General features: G+C 39.8%; 1 protein-coding gene across 1 annotated transcript in view; it reads left to right on the top strand.

Annotated features, from left to right (window-relative positions):
- Window positions 1-19426, top strand: part of PLEKHG1 (pleckstrin homology and RhoGEF domain containing G1) — a 121162-nt gene that overhangs the window by 39324 nt on the left and 62412 nt on the right. Inside the window, exon 2 of the mRNA XM_063098055.1 lies at window positions 1391-1896. Within this exon, the coding sequence (XP_062954125.1) occupies window positions 1391-1896 (506 nt within the window). The remainder of the gene's footprint in view (window positions 1-1390; window positions 1897-19426) is intronic.

The following is a 19426-nucleotide window of genomic DNA, read 5'->3' on the forward strand; positions in this document are numbered from 1 at the left end:
TAAAAATATTGGCACCAGAAGTTTGATGATCTTTATTATAGAATCAAGCCAAATCCACATTCCTATTGAAAAATGATCATTAATCTATATTCTTGTTACTGTGTTTGTCATAGTATAACCTTCTAAACACAAGTTTCACTCTTCTTTTCTTCTAACATGACCCATAAATGTGGATTTTGGTAGGAAGGTAACCTGCTGAAATGAAGCAAATTTCTTCATTAATCACATTCTTTATCACAAGGCATTTTGTTTCTATAAACCTGGAATCTCATTATTCTGCGTGAAAAAAAATGTTGATCTTGCCTTACAAATGAAGAAGATTGGAACTTTGAGTGTTTCACCAAGATAGTTTCTAAAAGTTTAATTTTCTTGTAGGCCCTTTTTGGACACAATATCATATTTAAATATGATGGGTATTAGGCTACCTTTTGACTTTGCACATAGTCTTTCCTTATGTCCTCTTCTAAACACTAATGGCCCCATTTCTAATTTTTTTCCCTCATAATTTAGTTCCTATACTTATTTAATTGCATAATTACACTGTTATTTCATAACTTTACTTGGGAGTGTTATAGTTAATTAAATATACTCTCTAATAGTGTAACTCCATATATGCCACAAATGGAAGGAATGTCAGTTTTTAAGAAGAGATTTAGAGAAATGTTGTGGGCAGAGGGTAAGTTTTAAAGTCTGGGTCTTAATATTTAGGTTTGTTTTTCTTGTGCAGTATTAGAAAACTATTACACGTTCAACACTTTCTTTAATGTTATATATAAGTAAAGTATAAAGCTGTCAGCATCAGTTAAATCAAGTAGTAGTGGTTCCAGGATAGTCGCTTAAAATTTTGTGGAATTATGGTGAAATACTTAAAATCTAGAAGTGTTTTTTAAAATTCCTTAGGAATCACGTAGGGTCCTTTTTAAGTACTTAAGAACCACTTGTGCTGGTCAAAGGCATAGATTCCTCATGCCCTGACCGATGAGCTTTTAATTTAGTAAATCTGGGCTAATGCATATGCGTCATTCCAGGTGGTCGCTCTTTGAGAGGACAAATGTAGTGCTTCTCAAAGTTGCATGTGTACAAATCACAGTGGGATCCTGTTAAAATGCAGATTCAGGTTCAGCAGGTCTAGGGCAGAGCCTGGGACTCTGCATCTCTAACAGGCTCCCAGGTGATGCTTTAGAAACTAATTTTGCATCTCATTCCAGCACAGGTACCTTTGCACTCCCTTCTACAACTGATGTGCTTTTTCTCTTTTTTACTATTGACTAGATGCCTCTGGGCTAGGTTTAACTGCCTTTCAAGCTTCTGTTTGACAGAATTTCAAATTCCCTTACTTGCTTCCCTTGCTTACATTGCCCTTCGTACTTATTTTCTTTCACACATGTAGATGGGCGCCAGTTGCATCTTGAAGTGCCATCAGCTGTAACTGAAGTTCCAGATCCCAAGACCACAGCCAGGCATTCCCGCTTTCCAGAACTGAGGACCATGGAGCTCTCTGACAGCGACCGACCCGTCAGCTTTGGCTCCACGTCATCTTCGGCCTCTTCCCGGGACAGCCATGGGTCCTTTGGCAGCAGAATGACCTTAGTCTCAAGTAGCCACCTGGGCTTGTATAACCAGGATAAGGAAGCAGGGGCCATAAAACTGGAGCTGATTCCAGCCAGGCCATTCTCCAGCAGCGAGCTGCAGAGGGACAACCCCACCGGGCAGCAGAACATAGACAAGGGCAGCATGGGGCAGCCCAGGACCCAGAGGCGAGTGGATGCCCATGGGCCACCCAAAGTGACCGCAGACTTGGCCACCAGCCCCAAGCTCCTCTATGTGGATAGAGTTGTCCAGGAAATTCTGGAGACTGAAAGGACTTATGTGCAGGATTTAAAAAGCATCGTGGAGGTAAGGCAAACTTCACTTTTAAAGTTTATCATGCAGGAGAAATATGCAGAATAAAGAGCAAAATCAAGCCAGGTGTTGGCGATGTGTGTTTTGTCTTCAGAGATGTAGTTGGGGTGTGAATGTTTAACTTGAGAGAAGCCCTAGGGCCGTACTCACTGGGTTACAATCCTTTTAATATCTGTATTAACAAATTGATTACGTGTTAGGAGCAAGAATAATGATACTGGGTGCGTACAGGTATGTTCTATGAGTAAATCCTACACCGAAGATCTCAGAGTGCCTCCCAGATAGTGGTGCAGACAAAGGTGTAGTAGGACTTCAAGCCTCTGGCAAATAGGTGTCAGCTGTAGCTGAAGGAACACATCGACTGTCTTTACCTTAATCACAACTCTCTACTGGTGTCCAGGAGTTTCCCAAACTCCTGACACTGGAGCGTCATCCTCAGAAGCTGTGATTTCATTGGCCTGGGCACTGGAATTGAAGATCCCCAGGTGATTGTAATTTGCAGATAAGCTTCTCTGCATGGGTGGGTGTTTGGAGAAGGGAGTTAAAGTTAGGCTTTCTCTTGTCTTGGGTGTTTCCTTTCTGTTCACTTTTATCATAAACAGTTTTACATAAGTTTTTTTACATAAATTATTTGCCTAAATTATTCTGTGTGAATTGAGCTCAGCCTATCTGCCAGATCACATCCTCTGGAAATTTATTTGACTTTGATTTACAGGTAAGTTTTTAAGGTTAAAATAAGTAGCAGAACTTTTCAGATGTTAACTCATTCTCAATTTATGACTGAAAACATTAATATTCAAGGGCAAGTTTATATATTGTATAAAACTACACTTGCTCTGCTGCCTACTGATATACCAAATTCTTTTGTTAGTACTTATTTCCTGTTCTAGACTTTTAATCTAAAGTGTGTTTCAGAGGATAGTAGCATATCTGCTGAGGAGCACATTCTCTACCAAATGCATGCATTCTTAAAGCTTTAGAAAAAAAAATCCTAAAGCATGATCATGTGTTGAATTCCACAAATGATAGAACCAGACACTGTCTACTAAAAATAGTTATGACATAATGTCCAGTAAAAATAGAAAAGTCAATTGATGCTCAACCAAAACAATATGTGGTACCAAATGTAGAATAAAATAGGCCAATTTTTAAAAAATTTCAACAATGATGTCATTTGTACTTGAGAAGAAAGAAATACCTGTGAAACAGCCAAAAATTTTACAACCTCTCAGGAAACTCATGGCTTTAACAGCTTTCTTTACTTTTTTTTCCTTTCTTTCTTGGAAACATTTCCACCTAATCAAAACTCATTTTACCAAGAGTGAATCCTTTAGTCGCTGAAGCTTTAGTTCTATGAACACTTTTGCTGAGTCTGGTTGATAAACCTAGGGTGAGAAGAAATAACAAGATACAAATGAAAGAAAACATAAAGAACTGAATATTTTTTTTTCTAAGAAAGCTTCAGTATAAGTTCTATTCGAAGCTATCCAAAGGTTAGCTTTTTTCTTTAACCATGAATTAACCATGTTTTACACTAGGGGTTGGTCATAATGGCTCAGTGCTGCCAGGGTCACTCAAAAGCAGCCATAGACAGTGCAAGTGTATGGGCCTGGAAGTTCTCATCTGACCCAAGGGCCGCAGTTTGCTGACTATAAATTTGTGCCACGTTTCATCAACTGTAAAGTGGGACTAATAAATAGTAACTGCCTCATAGGGTTATTATGAAAATTAGATTAAATTATATATGAAAAGTTCACACAGCAGTGCCTGGCACGTGATAAGCAATTAATAAACGGAAACTATGATTATCACCATTGCCAGCTGCCCCTAAATTTACTGGTTGAGAGTAATCACCATTTATACTATGTTTTACCTGAAGTCTTTCACAAAAATAATCAGGTTAGCCAATTCAGTACAGCAGAAATTTCGTGAGGAAAAGATATTTGAAATGGGTAATTCGAACTCTATGATTCTGAATGCAATTGGGTTATTTCTAATGCACCTGCTGAAAACCTGAGGTGGAACATAATTAGGGAGAGAATAGGTGGAGGGTATTTGGAGGAAAGGTAGTTAGAGAAGAAGAGACTCAAATGAACACAGAGGCACCCAAGCAGGAAGAAGCAGATGCTCCTTTGTTCCAGCAGTCACTAGAATAATTTGAGTCATTTACTCTCTCTAGCAAACCTCGAAATCTCTTCAGATCAGGAATTAGTTGGTCTAAGCCTCTTTTGCGTCTACTTTGACTTACGTGACCACCTCTGTTTCTCAAGATCACAACTTTTTTTTTATGATAGCATAATGTTTATTATTTTTCCTGTGTTTTTGTGACACAATGACATTTTTTTTTCAATTTAATTTTATTGATTATGCATATTCATCGGGTACAAAGCTGAACTTCACCACCTGCACCCAGGATGTGATGGTCAGATCAGTACTAACAGGATGCCCATTACCATGAGTTGCGAATATTCCGCATGTCCCCCACCCAGTTAATCCCCGCCCTCCCTTCCCTGGCCCTGCACACAACCCTTTGTACGCTTTCTCCCATCTGCAAGATCACAACTTCGACAGAATGGTTAGACCTATTTTATCTAGTTCTTTCCTTCATGAAGAGTAACTAATTATTTTTATACCTGCAACTCTACTCAATAAAGACTATTATATGGATACTCTTTTAAAATACAAAGTATCAATTCCTTTAAAATCTGTTTTTCTTGGTCTATTTCTAACCTGTTTTTATAATTCTGTAGCTGACTTCTCTAATACCCTTTAAAGTTCTGTAGTTGAGAAATATACTCTTAAATATACAAAGAGTATATTTCTCAACTACAGAACTTTAAATTGGGAAAAGGGCAGCTCATTAACAATCTACTGTGATGAACTCTTACCATACCTGAAAGATTCTTCTTAGTTGGCTCTTTCTAAGCAAAAATTATTTGGGGGGAAAAAATAAAACAGTCTAATAGTTTGCAGAGGTGACTAATAAGCCACTTTTCATTTATGCAGTAGCACAATTTCTGATGTTGTACACTCTGCTTTATTGAATCTCATGTCAATCAGTCATCATCCTCAGCTTAATTTCCCCCATTTTGAGCAGTGCATTTTATCTGTATGCCACATAGATATGTAATCTTTGCAGCTCAGCTTTAGATTTCATTTTTAGGATTTGCAATTGTGAAAGATTGATATATACACCAACTTAAAAGAAGTTAACACAAACAGTGATTTGACATGTTCACCATGGCCCCAGATATCACTAAGAAGTGAGTAGCTTATATCTGAGAACAGATCCTTGTAACCTTATTTGGCAATAAGATTCCCAGATGTTAGTTATACATGCAAAAAAAGATTATATGCCTTTCTTTCCCATACGAAGAGACATTGTGTTAAAATAATCCCAAATATATGGATTTTTTTCTTTTGCAAGCCATTTAGAGATTCAGAAATGAATCCCTAATGGTTTCTGAAAATTTTAAATAAAACATGTTCTTATTTCTGTTCTTATTTCTATTGCTCATCTTCCCTTGCATTACTCCCCACACCCTCCTCTCTGGACCCCCTATCCTCCCTGCCCCCACCCCCCAAAGACTATTTCATCATCTGCTCCTTTGCCCAACGTCCTGGTCATTTACTTTTTGACACTTGACATTTTAGAGAGAGAGGTGAAGTCTTACCTATCACCTATACTCGAACAATGGGGCTGTTATTTCCATTTATGGCTCCTAGGAGCACTCACAGATAAAATGAGATAATAAATATGAAAGCAAGTTTCAAAAGTTAAAAGTAAAATAGCCAATGATACAATTTGTGGGGAGAGAGAAAAATCCATAGTTGGAGAGTAGAAAATAAGGGTCTCTTTCATGTTTAATGGGACTTCGGATTGACTGAGCAGGGACTCTTGTGGGTAGAGTGGGTTTCTTTACTCTTTCTAAATGATCTATAAAAGAGCCTTTGAGAGCCTCATAAGATTTGGCTTCAGATATAGTTCATGGCCTGTTTTAACCTTTTAGTAAAGTTTTCAAATAGTTCATAATGTTAAATAATGCTTTGTAATTAGAAGTTACATTCCTACTACAAAATAACATCTTTGAACTCTAAGAGATGCTAAATTAAGCCATTTTTTGAATGTTGAGAACATGTTGTTTAGTGAAAAAAGTAGGTAAAGTATTAAGTATAACATGATTGTGACTGTTTTCTATCATATACCAGGGAGTTAAAATCCTTTTTAAGTAGTTTTGTCCATAAAGTGTATTAAAAAGCTGAGAGCAAGTATTACAGCCTTGCTGTTTAAATCTTGAACACTCAAAGCTTAAGCATATCTTTGTTAGAAGCATTCAGCATTATTCGAAGAAAGCTGTAGCTAAATAAGGGTTAGATGGGCTCTCTGACCCCCAGCTGCTGTGTGTATTAGTCTGTGTGAACCCTTTGTTTATTGAGTGATTGTACAGTGGCAGGGTAGGTAGAAGAGAGAAGGGTGCTTTTCACACACTTCATGCATTGAAAACTATTCTGCCTGTTGTGACAGCTTAGAGAAGCGGCTGCTCTCAGTACTGGGGGTATCAAATCAGTGGGAAAGAGAACTGTCTTATGCTTGGAAAGCAAGGCTTCTCCCACATTTGTACAAATGAAAGATGGAATCCCAGTAACCGGGCCTAGGGTGTTTCTGCAGCGATTTCACCCTATGCTCCACCTAGATACTTAGCTCTTAGCCTTGCGGGGTACCATGACTTGGATAAAATGGATTTTGAGTTGGCTTCTGTCCTGGGGCTACCCTCCCTTGAGGACGACCCTGTGGAGTTTGGAGGTGGTTTCTGCTGAAGTCGGCTTCCCATTGGTCCTGTCAGAGAGACAGTGTTGTTTGTGTCTCTGCCGCTGTCATCTCTTAGCTGTAATGGAATGGTGTGGGGGCATTCCCTGGACCCACTGTAACCACTTAGGACACTTGACAAAAGAAAGGCTTTGAACCAAGGGAGAAGTCTGTTGAAGAGGGGAATTGCCACAGATTTTATTGTTTTTTTTTTTTATTTGCAGATGTCCTCACTTGATAATTTCCCTCCAGTTTAAATAACATTTATTATACTGACACTTTTTACAAGGTTCATTTAAAGTTTTTAGAATACTGAGGGGAAAAATGTGCTCAGTGCTAGAGTGCAGGACTTGGCAGGGATTGTTTTTAATGAAAGCTTATTATGTGGGTGGATTTAGTAAAGAAATTACACTAGTACTAGGCCTAATTTAATGTACTTTTTAATGTGGCATTTGAGCATTTTTATGTGAGTGTGACCTTCCCCCTCACCCCAAGGGCTTTATCATAATAGGTGAATGAGATATTTCCTAAAACCATTTAAGATCTATGGTAATTTAGTAGCAGACCTATTAGATAGTGTCCCGCTTATTTATGTTATTCCTCAAATAGTGCATCTAATCACTGTACATGATCCCCCAAAATCTCACTTTCACTATTCACTTCCATATCTATTGTTGTTGTTGCTGTTATTATTATTATGATCCCTTCTTCCCCACACTACCTCACTCTCATCTCTTGCCACCTCAAAAACAGCAACACAGACTTAGAAGAAGGTGACAACACTGAGATTTTGAGAGTCCATCTCCTCTACTCACTGCAGTCTAATGTGGGAGGGAGGGCAGCGAGTTGGTCTTTTATCTCTTTCCATTCCCAGTGGGTCTGCCCATTTTGAATGTTCTGTGAATATCTTCTGAGTGATTGCTAATGACCAATGAAAATAGTTCAAGGTGGGCAGCATTTGGTAAAAGCAAAGCGAGCTGAGGTTGGCAGAGTTACTGTGCCAACTCTGTGCTGTGCACAAGAGTTCAGGTGAACGTGTGTGGATGACTGATGCCAGGTGAGGTTATTTGCTCCAAACCTTATGGCCAGATCTTGAATCAAAACAGGAAAACCATTTAAAATACCTGTATTGATCAGATTCTCCTGGGAGCATAGTAGACAGTAAGTGTCACATGACACCTTAAGTTTTGCAGCCATTCCCATCACTTCACTGTCAACATACTGTGTAGCTACCACTTCTAAATGTTCTAGGTACAGGCCTCAATAAAACAGAAACATCAACAAATAGCATAGCAGCAATTAATATTTGAGCACTTGACATTACCAGGCACTGGATTCGACACTTGAATCCTCACCCACAGCCCGATTGCATGGGAACTATGACAATTCCTATTTTAGCATGAGAGTATTGGATGTACAGAGGATGGAGTAACTTGTCCAAGGTCATGTAGATGGTTAGTGGTAGGGCTGGAACTGGAACCCAGGCCTCCCCCCAGAGCCCACTCCTTCCACCACTACTCTACGCTGCCGTCGCAAATCTCTTACACTCCAACAGAGCATTTAAAGTTTTCAGCCCTCGAGAGTAGGCAGCAGCGGCACCACAGACATTTTGGACCAGATAGTTCTTGGTTGTGGGAGATAGTCATGTGCATCATAAGATGTTTACCAGCAAGCCTGGCCTCTGCCCACTGGATGCTAATACAACCACCACCGTCCCTACTCATGACTACCAAAAATGTCTCTAGACATTGCCAAATACCTGCTGGGGGGCAAAATTGCCTCTGGTTGAAAACCACAGCTCTAAAGATTTGCAACACATACTGTATTAGTAAGGGTAGGCTAAGCTACAGTGACAAATAGACCTCCAAATCTACAGAAGTTTCTTAATACTACAGAGGTTTCTTAATACTACAGAAGATTCTTTCTCTTGTAATGGTCCTTAGTGTTCAGGTAAGCGGGAGTGGCGCTCTTCCACGTGGTCATTGAGGGACCCATGCCGATGGGCTTTGCCATCTTCAGCACGTGGCTGTCAAGGTCACTTGGGTCTTTGCCATCTCAGGCGGCTGGAAGGGTGAGAGGACATGGAGACGTGCACAGGCGAGGGTTCTGAGACAGACAGACAGACAAGTGATGCAAACCACCGATGAGAATCTTATCACGTGGCTGGGAGACGTGGTGTGGCTGTGTGCCCAGTGGAGATAGCAAACATTTTGTGAACGACCAGCAGTCTCCACCGTGAGACATTCTCATTGTAAAACCTGCACCATTGTATCCCCCACTGCCATCACTAAAAAGAAAAATAATAAGGAAGGAAGAAAGGTGTTGGTGATGGTTACCAATGAGATTATCATCACTGTTTCTGCTAAATAAACCCCTAGAATGTTTCAGCTGAATTCTTCATGTAGGGCTTAGAGCAGATTCAGACCAATGTATCTTCTTTCTAGCCCTCGCTCCCTTCTTATATGCCTCCACTCTGTCCTTTCTCCCTTCATTTCTAATTGCCTCCCCCTTTTTGTTTTTCTGCTCATTCTTAGCCACTTGACTTGCCAGTAGGGCTCTTCGGAATTGTTTAACCCCATACTATTTCAGGCTGAAAAGAGGGCTGTGGGATCTAGTCTAGTTCAAAGGCAGGGTTTTTGCTTATGTTGCTCGTGTTCTGGAAACTTGAAGTGGAAAGGAATCAGTGACAGTAATGGATCAAGGCCACTAAACACTTAGAAGAACGGTGCTCGGAAGCTGCAAGATTCTTGTCTCATTGTGGAAGTTTATAAGAAAATTGAATGCCTTTCTACTGCCCTGCCCTCCTTTTAAAGTCATTTCTGTAGCCATTCCAAGAGGCCAAAAGGAGAATTATGGTCACTTGAAGAAAAAGTAGGCAATGAAAAAACAATCGTTGAAATTGTTTGAGTACGTTAATCAACAGACATCATTTTGGATGTTTTTCCATAACAGATTGAAGTCAGCTTGCATCTTTTCAGAGGTGAACTTTTAGAAAATAAATTTGCCATTGATAAAATAGTCTACTTAACATTGTTAACCTTTACCTGGGGTACGGTTTTCAAATCACCAAGAACTTTGTGGCAATAGTGTAATGATTGATCACCAATTGGTATGATAATTAGGGATGTGGTGACATTCCTCAGTGTCTCCCTGAGAAATACTAAATCTCAGATAATGTTAAGGTCACCCTTGAGTTCCTGACAATCCTAACTTGAACCTTGGGGCTGGGATGAATAGCTGAGATCAGGTTAAGGCTGTCTGGGATATTGGAGGTCCTGAAAGAGGCTTTGTAGGGCATTCTGACCCATGTGCAAAAATGCATGATCTGAAAATAGATTATTGATAGGGATTGTTTTTACTCCCGTATCAAGTGTCTAAGACCCAAGAAAAAGTGAACAGATGATAGAGGGAAAGAGCTGTATGAGTTTCAAAGTGCCTACAACCGACTGTTATAATATGACTATGTGTTCCTAAAAATCACTCACCGTGCAGTCACATGGGGCATGGGCGATAGGGCTCAAGGGGAAAAATAGGGTTCCAAGAATAGCACTCAAAACCTCATCAGTGACACATTAAAAAAAAAAGATAGAAATCAAACAAAAATGGAGGCATAGTTTTATTCATGTTAGATGGTTAAGAAATATGAGGACATACATATTGTAGTAAATCTGACACTTCACCTTGAGCAAGATCTGAAGTTGCTTGTGGAAGCCACCCTGTGTGTGTGAGAAGACAACAAAAGGAAGTGAGAGAAAGAGTGAGGAAAAAGAAAGATAAGAGAAAAAGAACAGAGAAGAAAAATATAAGGTAGGCTTACAGGAAAGGGAAAAATTAGAGAAAGGAGGTGGTTGGCAGGTTTGCAGCTTGTAGGTTGTTATGGAGGAGGACTACCTGTTGTGACACTGACGTGGATGGGAGTCGTTCCTGTCGCACAGGGTGGACCCGGTAGCTGGTAGGTGGTCGAGGTGTGTGCATGTGTTCTTTTGTTCCCATGCTGCTCTCTGGAACTAGGTGCAGTTTTCTACTTCACCTAGTGTTCTCATGGATAAAATTCCACATAAGCAAAGGCAAAATTCAGAAGTTTGAATCAAGTTCATATGGTTCCCTAATGTATTAATTACATGGGAACAAATTCATGCTTTCAAAACAAATGTTATAACAGAACTGACTGTACTTGTTCTTTGGAGTATCATGACTTGTTACACGTAGGTCTCACCACTCCCCTTCCCTTTGCTCAGACTAGAAAATTAAAGAATTCTGTACCAATTGCCAAAAAACATGGTCTTCCATTAATGTTAAATAAGACTAATAAGACCACAAATAGCCTTAGTGCACTTTCCACTTTCACCTTATAAGAAAAAATGGTTTAAAAGAGTTTCAAGCTCTCTTAGTTTGAAAGTTGATTCATATTTCTGCAAGCTAACGTGAATTTTTTGACTTTTTACTGTGAAAAATTTAATATATATACAACAAATCCAGCTACAGCAATCAACAATTCATTGCCAATCTTATGTTTACTCCCCACCCACTTTCTGCCTTCCCCGTGGATGATTTTGAGTAAATCCCAGCATTCATCTGTATATATTTCATATGTGTCTCAAAAAGGTAACTCTTTTATAAAAGATATAACTGCAGTATATAAACACATTTTAAAAATCAATAATAATTCCTTAATATTATCAAACATTAAACATGTTTAAATTTCTCCAATTCTTTCCCACTCCCTCTTTCTTTCTTACATCAGGATCCAAACAAGTTCTGCTTGTTGCGTTGGTTGCTGTGTCAGCTGTCTCTTGTTTCTTTTAATCTATAGGTTCCACCTTCATCTAATTTTTTCCCCTTTACCCCATAAAGTTTCCCAAGGTCTGGATTTGCTGGCTCCATCCCAGTAGTGTCATTTAACATGTTCTGAAGTCCCCTGCATTTCCTGATGACTGGTTGCTGGATTCTGAATCTCGGTCTCACTCTGGTTAGATTTGGCTTCAGAGGTGTATGTTCTTACTGCAGGAGGCCCATTAGGTCTGACTGTCTCTCTGTGACGTTAGCAGACATTGATGATCATTTACGAGATCCATTGTTTCAACAGGGGTTTGAACCATACCATATTCTCGTTATTTTATTCACTTGCTGGGATGCTTCACTAGACAGAACTATTCCCTCCTCAGCTGTTTAATGGTTACCCTGAGGAACAATTCATATAGGAAAGGCAGGATAGATGCTTGACTCTTCCATTTTACTTACTAGTTTTAGAAAAATGAATTGTTTTCCTATCATCCTCCAAAGAAGCTGAGAGTTTGTTTGCTTTGTATCGTTGTCATTATGGTTTTTGGTGGTGGTAAGATTTAGTTTCTGTCTCTTTCTTGTTTGCATTTTTGTTCTACTAGTGGGTTTTTTTTTTTTCCTTGTCTATTCATGGTAGTGATTATTTTTCAGAATCCAGATGCAAGACTTCCTTGAGGATTTCTTGCAGGGCCGGGTGTGTGGTAGTAAACTCCCACAGTTCTTGTTTGTCTGGAAAATACACTATTTCCCCCTTATTTCTGAAGGATAGCCTTGCTGGGTATAGTATTCTTGGCTGGTAGGTTTTTTTTTCTTTTAGTATTTTGGATATATCATCCCATTTTCTTCCAGCCTGTAGAGTTTCTGTTGAGAAGTCTGCTGTTAGTCTGATAGCCTCTCTCTTATAGGAGACTTGATGCCTTTCTCTTGCTTCTTTTAAGATTCTCTCTTTGTCTTTGAGCTTTGCCAGTTTGGCTATAATGTGCTTTGGTGTGATCTTTTTGGGTTGAACCTATTTGGGGAATCTTTGAGCCTCCTGAATCTGAAGATCTGTGTCTCTCCCTATACCTGGGAAGTTTTTAGTTGTTATTTCATTGAATAGGTTTTTCCATGCCTTTTCCTTTCTCTTCCCCATCTGGAACACCCATGATTCAAATGCTTGTGCACTTAAGGTTGTCTGCTAGCTGTCTTAGATTTTCTTCATTTTTTAAAATTCTTTTTTCCTTTTTTTTTTTTTTTTTTGTCTACCCAGGTTGTTTCAAAAAGGCTATCTTCAAGATCAGAAAGTCTTCCTTCTGCTTGTTCCAGTCTGCTGCTTAAGCTCTTGGTTGTGTTTTTTATTTTGTTGAGTGAATCACTTCTATGAATTCTGCTACATTTTTTTAAGGTATTAATGTCTTTATAAATTTCCTCCTTCATATCCTGGATTTTTTTCTCATTTCATTATATTGTCTAACTGAATCTTCTCATATTTCAGTGATTTTCCTTAAGATTGTTGCACAGAATTCCTTTTCAGTCATTTCAAGGGTTTCCTGCTCTATAGGGCCTGGTATTTAAGAATCACTGTACTCTTTTGGTGCTGTCATATTTTCTTGGACTTTTGTATTTCTAGTATGTCTACATTGATGTCTGGTCATATAATAAAGCAGTTGCTGCTGCTTTTACTCTGGAGTGGGCTTTGAGGAGAGAGACTCTCTCTTCCAGTCTCTGCTGGTGACTCTCCTTGTGTCAGTGCAGTCGAATGTCTAGCAGGCCACCTGCATGGTGGCTGTGGCTACTGCTGTGGCATCAAGCTGCTTTTGAAGCAGCTGTGGCTGTGGCAGTGGCTGTGTTGGGCCACCTGCACAGAGGTAGTGTTTTTGGTGTGCTCCTTGCCTGCCTCCAGGTAGTGGGGGCTGCCCTTGGCTCCTGCCTAGGACCCCGGGCATTCTCCTGGCCTGCTTCTGGGCAATGGGGGCTGTCCTTAGTTCCTGTGTAGCATGATTACTTATAAACACAAATAGTTGTGGGAAATGTTTCTTTTACAGAAAGGATTTGCATAATTTCATCAAATATTCTTGCATAAATTGTAGCATTTACTGTCTGTGAAACTCTTAGTACACCAAAAAGACAATATATCAGGACATCTCTGACGTTAAACTGTACTTTCCACCTACACTTCAAGATTCAGAGTTACACAGTGTATTAAAAGAAAGTACAGACAGTGAACTGGGGGTATGGCATGGGGAGGAGTAGAACATAGATAGAAGCTGTACTTTTCACAGATATAATTGGGTACATTTATTTCGTTTACATAGTCAAGCACTTTCAAAAATGCCTGCAACTAAAAAGTCCCTTCTCATTCTGTTAGGCTTTGCTTTTAAGGTAACATTTTGACTTTTAATGAAAAGGCATTTATTTTAAAAACCAGTTAACTCAGGTGATTGAGTAGCTATTAGAATTAAAGAACTGCTAATATATTTCAAAGACTGCCTGTGGGCAAAATTCTATTGCAGATTCACTAAAACAGGTCTTGCTCAGTTGAGTTAGAATCATGCTTCCTTTTGAGCATGTGCCATCGTGAATATTCAGTTATACTGAGTGGGTAGGGAATTATGTTCTAAACAAACCAGCCATCAGTTGGGAGAAGTTTCCCATGGCCAGAAATTTCTTCCAAAGGAAATGTGTCATTTGTACCTCATGAAACTAATCAGAAGAGCTTGCCCAGGATAAGCCTGGAGCAGCAAGTGTGTGTCCAAGCACTTCTGCTCTGTAACATCCAGAAAAGGAAGAGACAGCTTGGGCTTGTCAACCTACATAATTTAGTGGTTAACTGTTTTCTGACCATTTATGTTTTTGAATTCTCTTCTCCCCACCAAGATTTGTTTTGCCACTTAAACAGAATGCCATTGTTATATAGAGCAGCTTGCACGGAATTTATTAAATCATTTTTTCAATTGTGGTAAAATACACATACAAGTTACCATTTTAACCATTTTTAAGTATGCAGTTCAGTGGCATTGAGCACATTCCCATTATTGTGCAACCGTCACCATTGTCCGTCTCCGGAACTTTCACGTCATCCCAAACTGAAACTCTGTCCCGTTAAACAATAAGTCCCCATTCCCTCAGCTCCTGGCAATCGCCATTGTACTTTCTGTCACTATGACTTTGACTTCTCTAGGTACCCCATATGACTGGAATTATAAATTATCTGTCCTACTGTGTGACTGGCTTATTTCTCTCAGCATAATGTCTTTGAGGTTCATCCACGTTATAATATGTGTCAAATTTCCTTCCTTTTTGAGGCTGTGTGTGTATGCTACGTTCCATTGTGTGTGCATACCACCTTTTGTTTATCTGTTCTTCCACTGATGCACACTTAGGTTGCTTCCAATTGCATGGATTTTTTATTTCATGGAACCAAATTTTAGAACTGGAAATAACTCGGGTCTAACTGACCACAGATTCTGAAAGAGCAAAGAGTGTTTTACATACGAGAGGATTTCCAAAAGTTCATGGAAAGATCCATATTATCTTTCAGTTCTGTTTTTCCGTGAGCTTTTTGAAGTATCCTCATATGTTTTATATTTTATAACATTCGATACATACATTTTATATTCCTAATATGCAGCACTGTATCTGACACTTAATAGGCCATTGGTAAATATTTGCTGAATAAAATTTCTAGTCTTACCCTGTCATATTTATGCATGAGGAAATGGAGATCCAAAGATTCCAGTGATGTCTCCAACTGGAGGGAAATCCTAGCTCTGTCACTTAACTACCTTTGATCTTGAACAATTACTTAACTTCTACAACCTGCAGTTTCTTCGTCTTACAGTGGGGGAGATACCTCCGGGGACTTTGCAAGGATTAAATGAGTTAATGCCTGGGAGGTGCTCAGCACAGACCTGGCACAGCGTCAGCACTCAGCAGCTGGTAGCTGCTCAAGCCCAGGCCCTGCAGCTAAATACTGGCAGTGCCAGAGTGTATCCTAGTCTTGCCTCGCAGCCACTTCATTTAGAAATAACTGGAAAAAACCAGAAGCGTTTTATTGAGTGCCTCTTACGTACCAATTAAGGCGGGTCCTTGTAAATACTTGTTAATGGTATTTTCTGGGAGCATAGTACTTTTGTCACCCAGTTTTCTACATCTCCATCATTGGCAAGGATAAAATCAAGCGTGGGCCCTTGTGAAGGACAGAGCCTGTCACTTACGTCTGTGGCTAGCTACCACACAGTTCAGACAAAACCAGAGCGGTCACACAGAGGGGGAGTGGGAGCAATTAGGGTCCCTTTCTTAGGAACTTCTTGAGACTATTCTAAAGCTCTCCATGAAATTGCCCTTTTTTCCCCCCAGCACAACTGTAGGTAGCTTTTTGAGGGTGAGAAAGTGTCTCCCACTCTCCTGCAAGCCCAGAGAGTCTTTCCAGGCCTGTCCACTTGTGACTAGACCAGTTGACACTCTGGAACCCTACTTTACCAACTCCTGTAGAAGCTGACTCTGAAGTTTCAGATCCTATTTGAAAAGGAATAAGGAAAAAGGGGTTATTAATAAAATATGCAAATTTACTTATATTCAGAATTATCTAGAATATTGAAAGACTACTTTTGGTGAGAAAATCCACTCAAAGAAAATTCCTACTTCAAAAATGAGAATAAGTAAATCATCATAATGACCCCTTATGAGAAACACACAATTAACTGGTCATCAACTACGTTTATACCAAGGATACTAAGCCCTCATAAACAGGTTCAAAGGAGCTAATTATTTGAGCAATTAAAAGCTATCACCTAAGAAATCTGAGTAGGAGGAACAGCTGAAATCTATAGGTTTTTCTAAAGCAGAGACTGCTCATGAGAATCACTTCAGGAGCTTTTACAACTGAGTGCACCCTAAGTGCATACTGGGCTAACGAAATCCCAGTCTTTGGGGCTGGGATCAGTTTCCCTTAAAGCTCTCCAGATTCCATTAGGCAGTCAGTATTGAGATCCACTGTTCTAAAGGGAATTTATGTCTTTGTTATAAAGCAACAGATTTTTAAAGACAGCACTGATTACCTCCTCATCCCCATGGAATATAACAAAATGATAGAAAGCACAGACTTTAAAATCTACAAGAACTGAATCCAAATCCTGGCTCTGTCACTTCCTTGTGTGATCTTGGACAAGTTATTCAACTTTTCTAAGTTCCAGTTTTTTTCATCTGTAAAATGGGAATAATAGGATTGTTGTGAAAATAAGATCATCCATGTAAAATGCTTAGCACAGTCCTAAGCATGCAGACAAGAGCTGTTGTTATCATTGTATGATTGTTAATACAATTTGTATTGTTTGAACAAGGCTAGTCATTTCTGGAAGGTTTTAAAGTATCAGACTAGTGTTTTGCTTTCTAATCTATGTTAAGGTATTATTTCAGAAAATTATTTTAACTTTACAATTTAAAAGGGATATATTATATTTTGTTCCAATTTTTAGTTTACCTGACGTAGCTACATGTAGTCGGAACTCATTTTTAACACAATAAAGGGCTACAATGGCGAAATGAATTATTTTTTTCAGAATTTTGATTTGAGCTGAGTCAAACTGGGGTCGATTTAATGGACATGGCACTGGTCTGGGCTGCAGTCTCAAGCTGACAGTGAGCTGTGTGCCCATAGACAAATAACCAGCCTGACCTCAGCTTCATCCTCTATAAATGAGTCTAATTCAAAAAGCCTAAATCTACAGAGGACTAGGATCGCATCTCAGCTCTCAAGAATGCAACCAGGAAATAAGTAAGTCCTTTGAGCAGCCAAAATAGATATTTCAAATGCCAAACAGTAAATCCTGTGTCTTTACCCAAGGAGAGGCCCCAAGCTCTCACTAAGATCCTATTTACCCTACATGTTTACAATAAGCTTAATTATTTGGTTTCCTAGCCCACAGCAAATGAGGGGGTAGGAGGAGGTGACTGTGACAGCCTCAAGGAGCCAGAGGAAAGGATTCCTTAGTAGACTAATTAATGTGAGGCCATTCAGAGTGGGTGCAAACCCACCTCAGTCACCCCGGTGGATTTTTCTTGTGAATTATGGCCCAGGGCATAACTGAAGTCCTTATTGATGGGCCTAAATAGCAAGAAAAATTTTCATTGTTTGCTATATATAGTATTTAAAATGCTAGCTCTCTGGTCTGTTGCCTGGCCTTCCTAAACAGAGTGAGTTTTCAACTATAATTAACTTTTAAAATGTTTTTTTATTGTGGTAAAATATACAAAACCTAAAGTTTACCATTTTAACCATTTTTAAGTGTACAATTCAGTGGCGTTAAGTACACTCATACCGTTGCACAGTTATCACCACTGCCCATGGCCAGAATTTTTTCATCATCCCAAACAGAAAGTCTCTCCCCTTTAAACAATACTCCCGGTTCCCCTCTCCCCCAGCCCCTGGTAACCTCCAGTCTCCGTTGTCTTTATGAATTTGCCTATTCTAGGTCCCTTATGTAAGTGGAATCATACATATTTGTCCTTTTGCATCTGGCTTCTTTCACTTCGCATGTTTCCAAGGTTTATTCATGTTGTAGCATGTGTCAGAATTTAATTAATTATAATTAACTCTTAATACTTTGGGAAAATTCTTGTACAGTAACTGATCCCTTAACAAAAGTGAGATGACACTTTACAATAAGTAAGAATTATCCTTACTCTGTAAGGAGAGGAGGTATTATGAAAATAATACAGGCATGATGAGAAGTTGCAAGCATCTGTCCAACGCAAAGCAAAATTGAATGCTGTCCTAAATGGGTGTGTGTGGGGGGGGGGTGTCTGTTGCTTCAAATGGCAAAAATCACACAGAGGAAACTTCAGTTTCCTCTACATGCTGCCTACAGGACGTGTGTGTGTGTGTGTGTGTGTGTGTGTGTGTGTGTGTGTGTGTGTGTGTGTGTGTGTGTGTGTGTGTGTGTGTACACACACACGTGCGTGCACTCTGGGGAGACGAGAAGCCATTCCTTTAAACTATACTTTTAAAATATTTTGAAAAAAGCCTTTTTCTCTTTGGATCAACCAGGAATGTTACAAGTGTTCCCTCACTTTTGTAATGGGGCTTAAAGTTGCGCCGTTAACCTTCAGAAGCTCTGAGTGGGGAGTGGGGCGGGGCTGCCCTGCTGGCAGCCCCTGACAGTAAATACAGCACTGCTGAAAAGACTGCTGCTTTTGTCTGGTTTTCCATAAAGCGGTGGATAAATCACTCAACCCAGGGGTCTGTTTATGGCCTCCTAAACGGTGTCCCACATGCAAATGCACAGAGAGAAGAGGGTGACAGTGAATCTACTTTTGATTAGAGAAGCATTTTCTTTTCTTGTGCAAAGGCAGGAGTTAGGTGGGTGGGAAGAGAGTTAAACATGAAACGCATGGTTTAGGAACCTTTGTCATCCTCGAGAGGTGGTGGTGTAAAAATGCCGTCCCTGGACAAAGGAGGGAGGGAGAGAGGAATGTTGGGTTGGGTTACAAGCCAGTGAAGCTCCTGCCACTCAGAGAGCTCGAGAGCAGCGACCAGGGACTCGCTTAACCCTTGCCTTCCCAGGCTCTGCTTCGCCCAGTTTGCTCAAATTTCCAGGAATTCACTCTACAATCACTTGTTCTGCAAACATTCATTGCTGGGGAAGCTACAGCACAGCTCATACTAATTGTTAACCTCAGTTTTGTAAGAGAGAGAAGGGGCTACAAAGAGATTTTTAGAGCACTACACGATGATTAACCTATGCTTCGTTATCATGGAATTATATATATAAATACTCAGAGGAGCTCCCAACCCAGACAGAGGGTAGGAAGCATCAGAGGAGGAGTCCTGGGAAGAATCTTGGAGGGTGAATTAGCCATTGTTAGTAGGGGGGACAATCCTGGCAGTGGGGATAGAATGGGTAAAGATAGAGAGGCCTGAGTGAACAGGGGACATTCCAGAAAGAATAAGCAAGC

This window comes from Cynocephalus volans, chromosome 5 (assembly GCF_027409185.1).
Source record: "Cynocephalus volans isolate mCynVol1 chromosome 5, mCynVol1.pri, whole genome shotgun sequence".
In the NCBI taxonomy this organism is placed as follows: domain Eukaryota; kingdom Metazoa; phylum Chordata; class Mammalia; order Dermoptera; family Cynocephalidae; genus Cynocephalus; species Cynocephalus volans.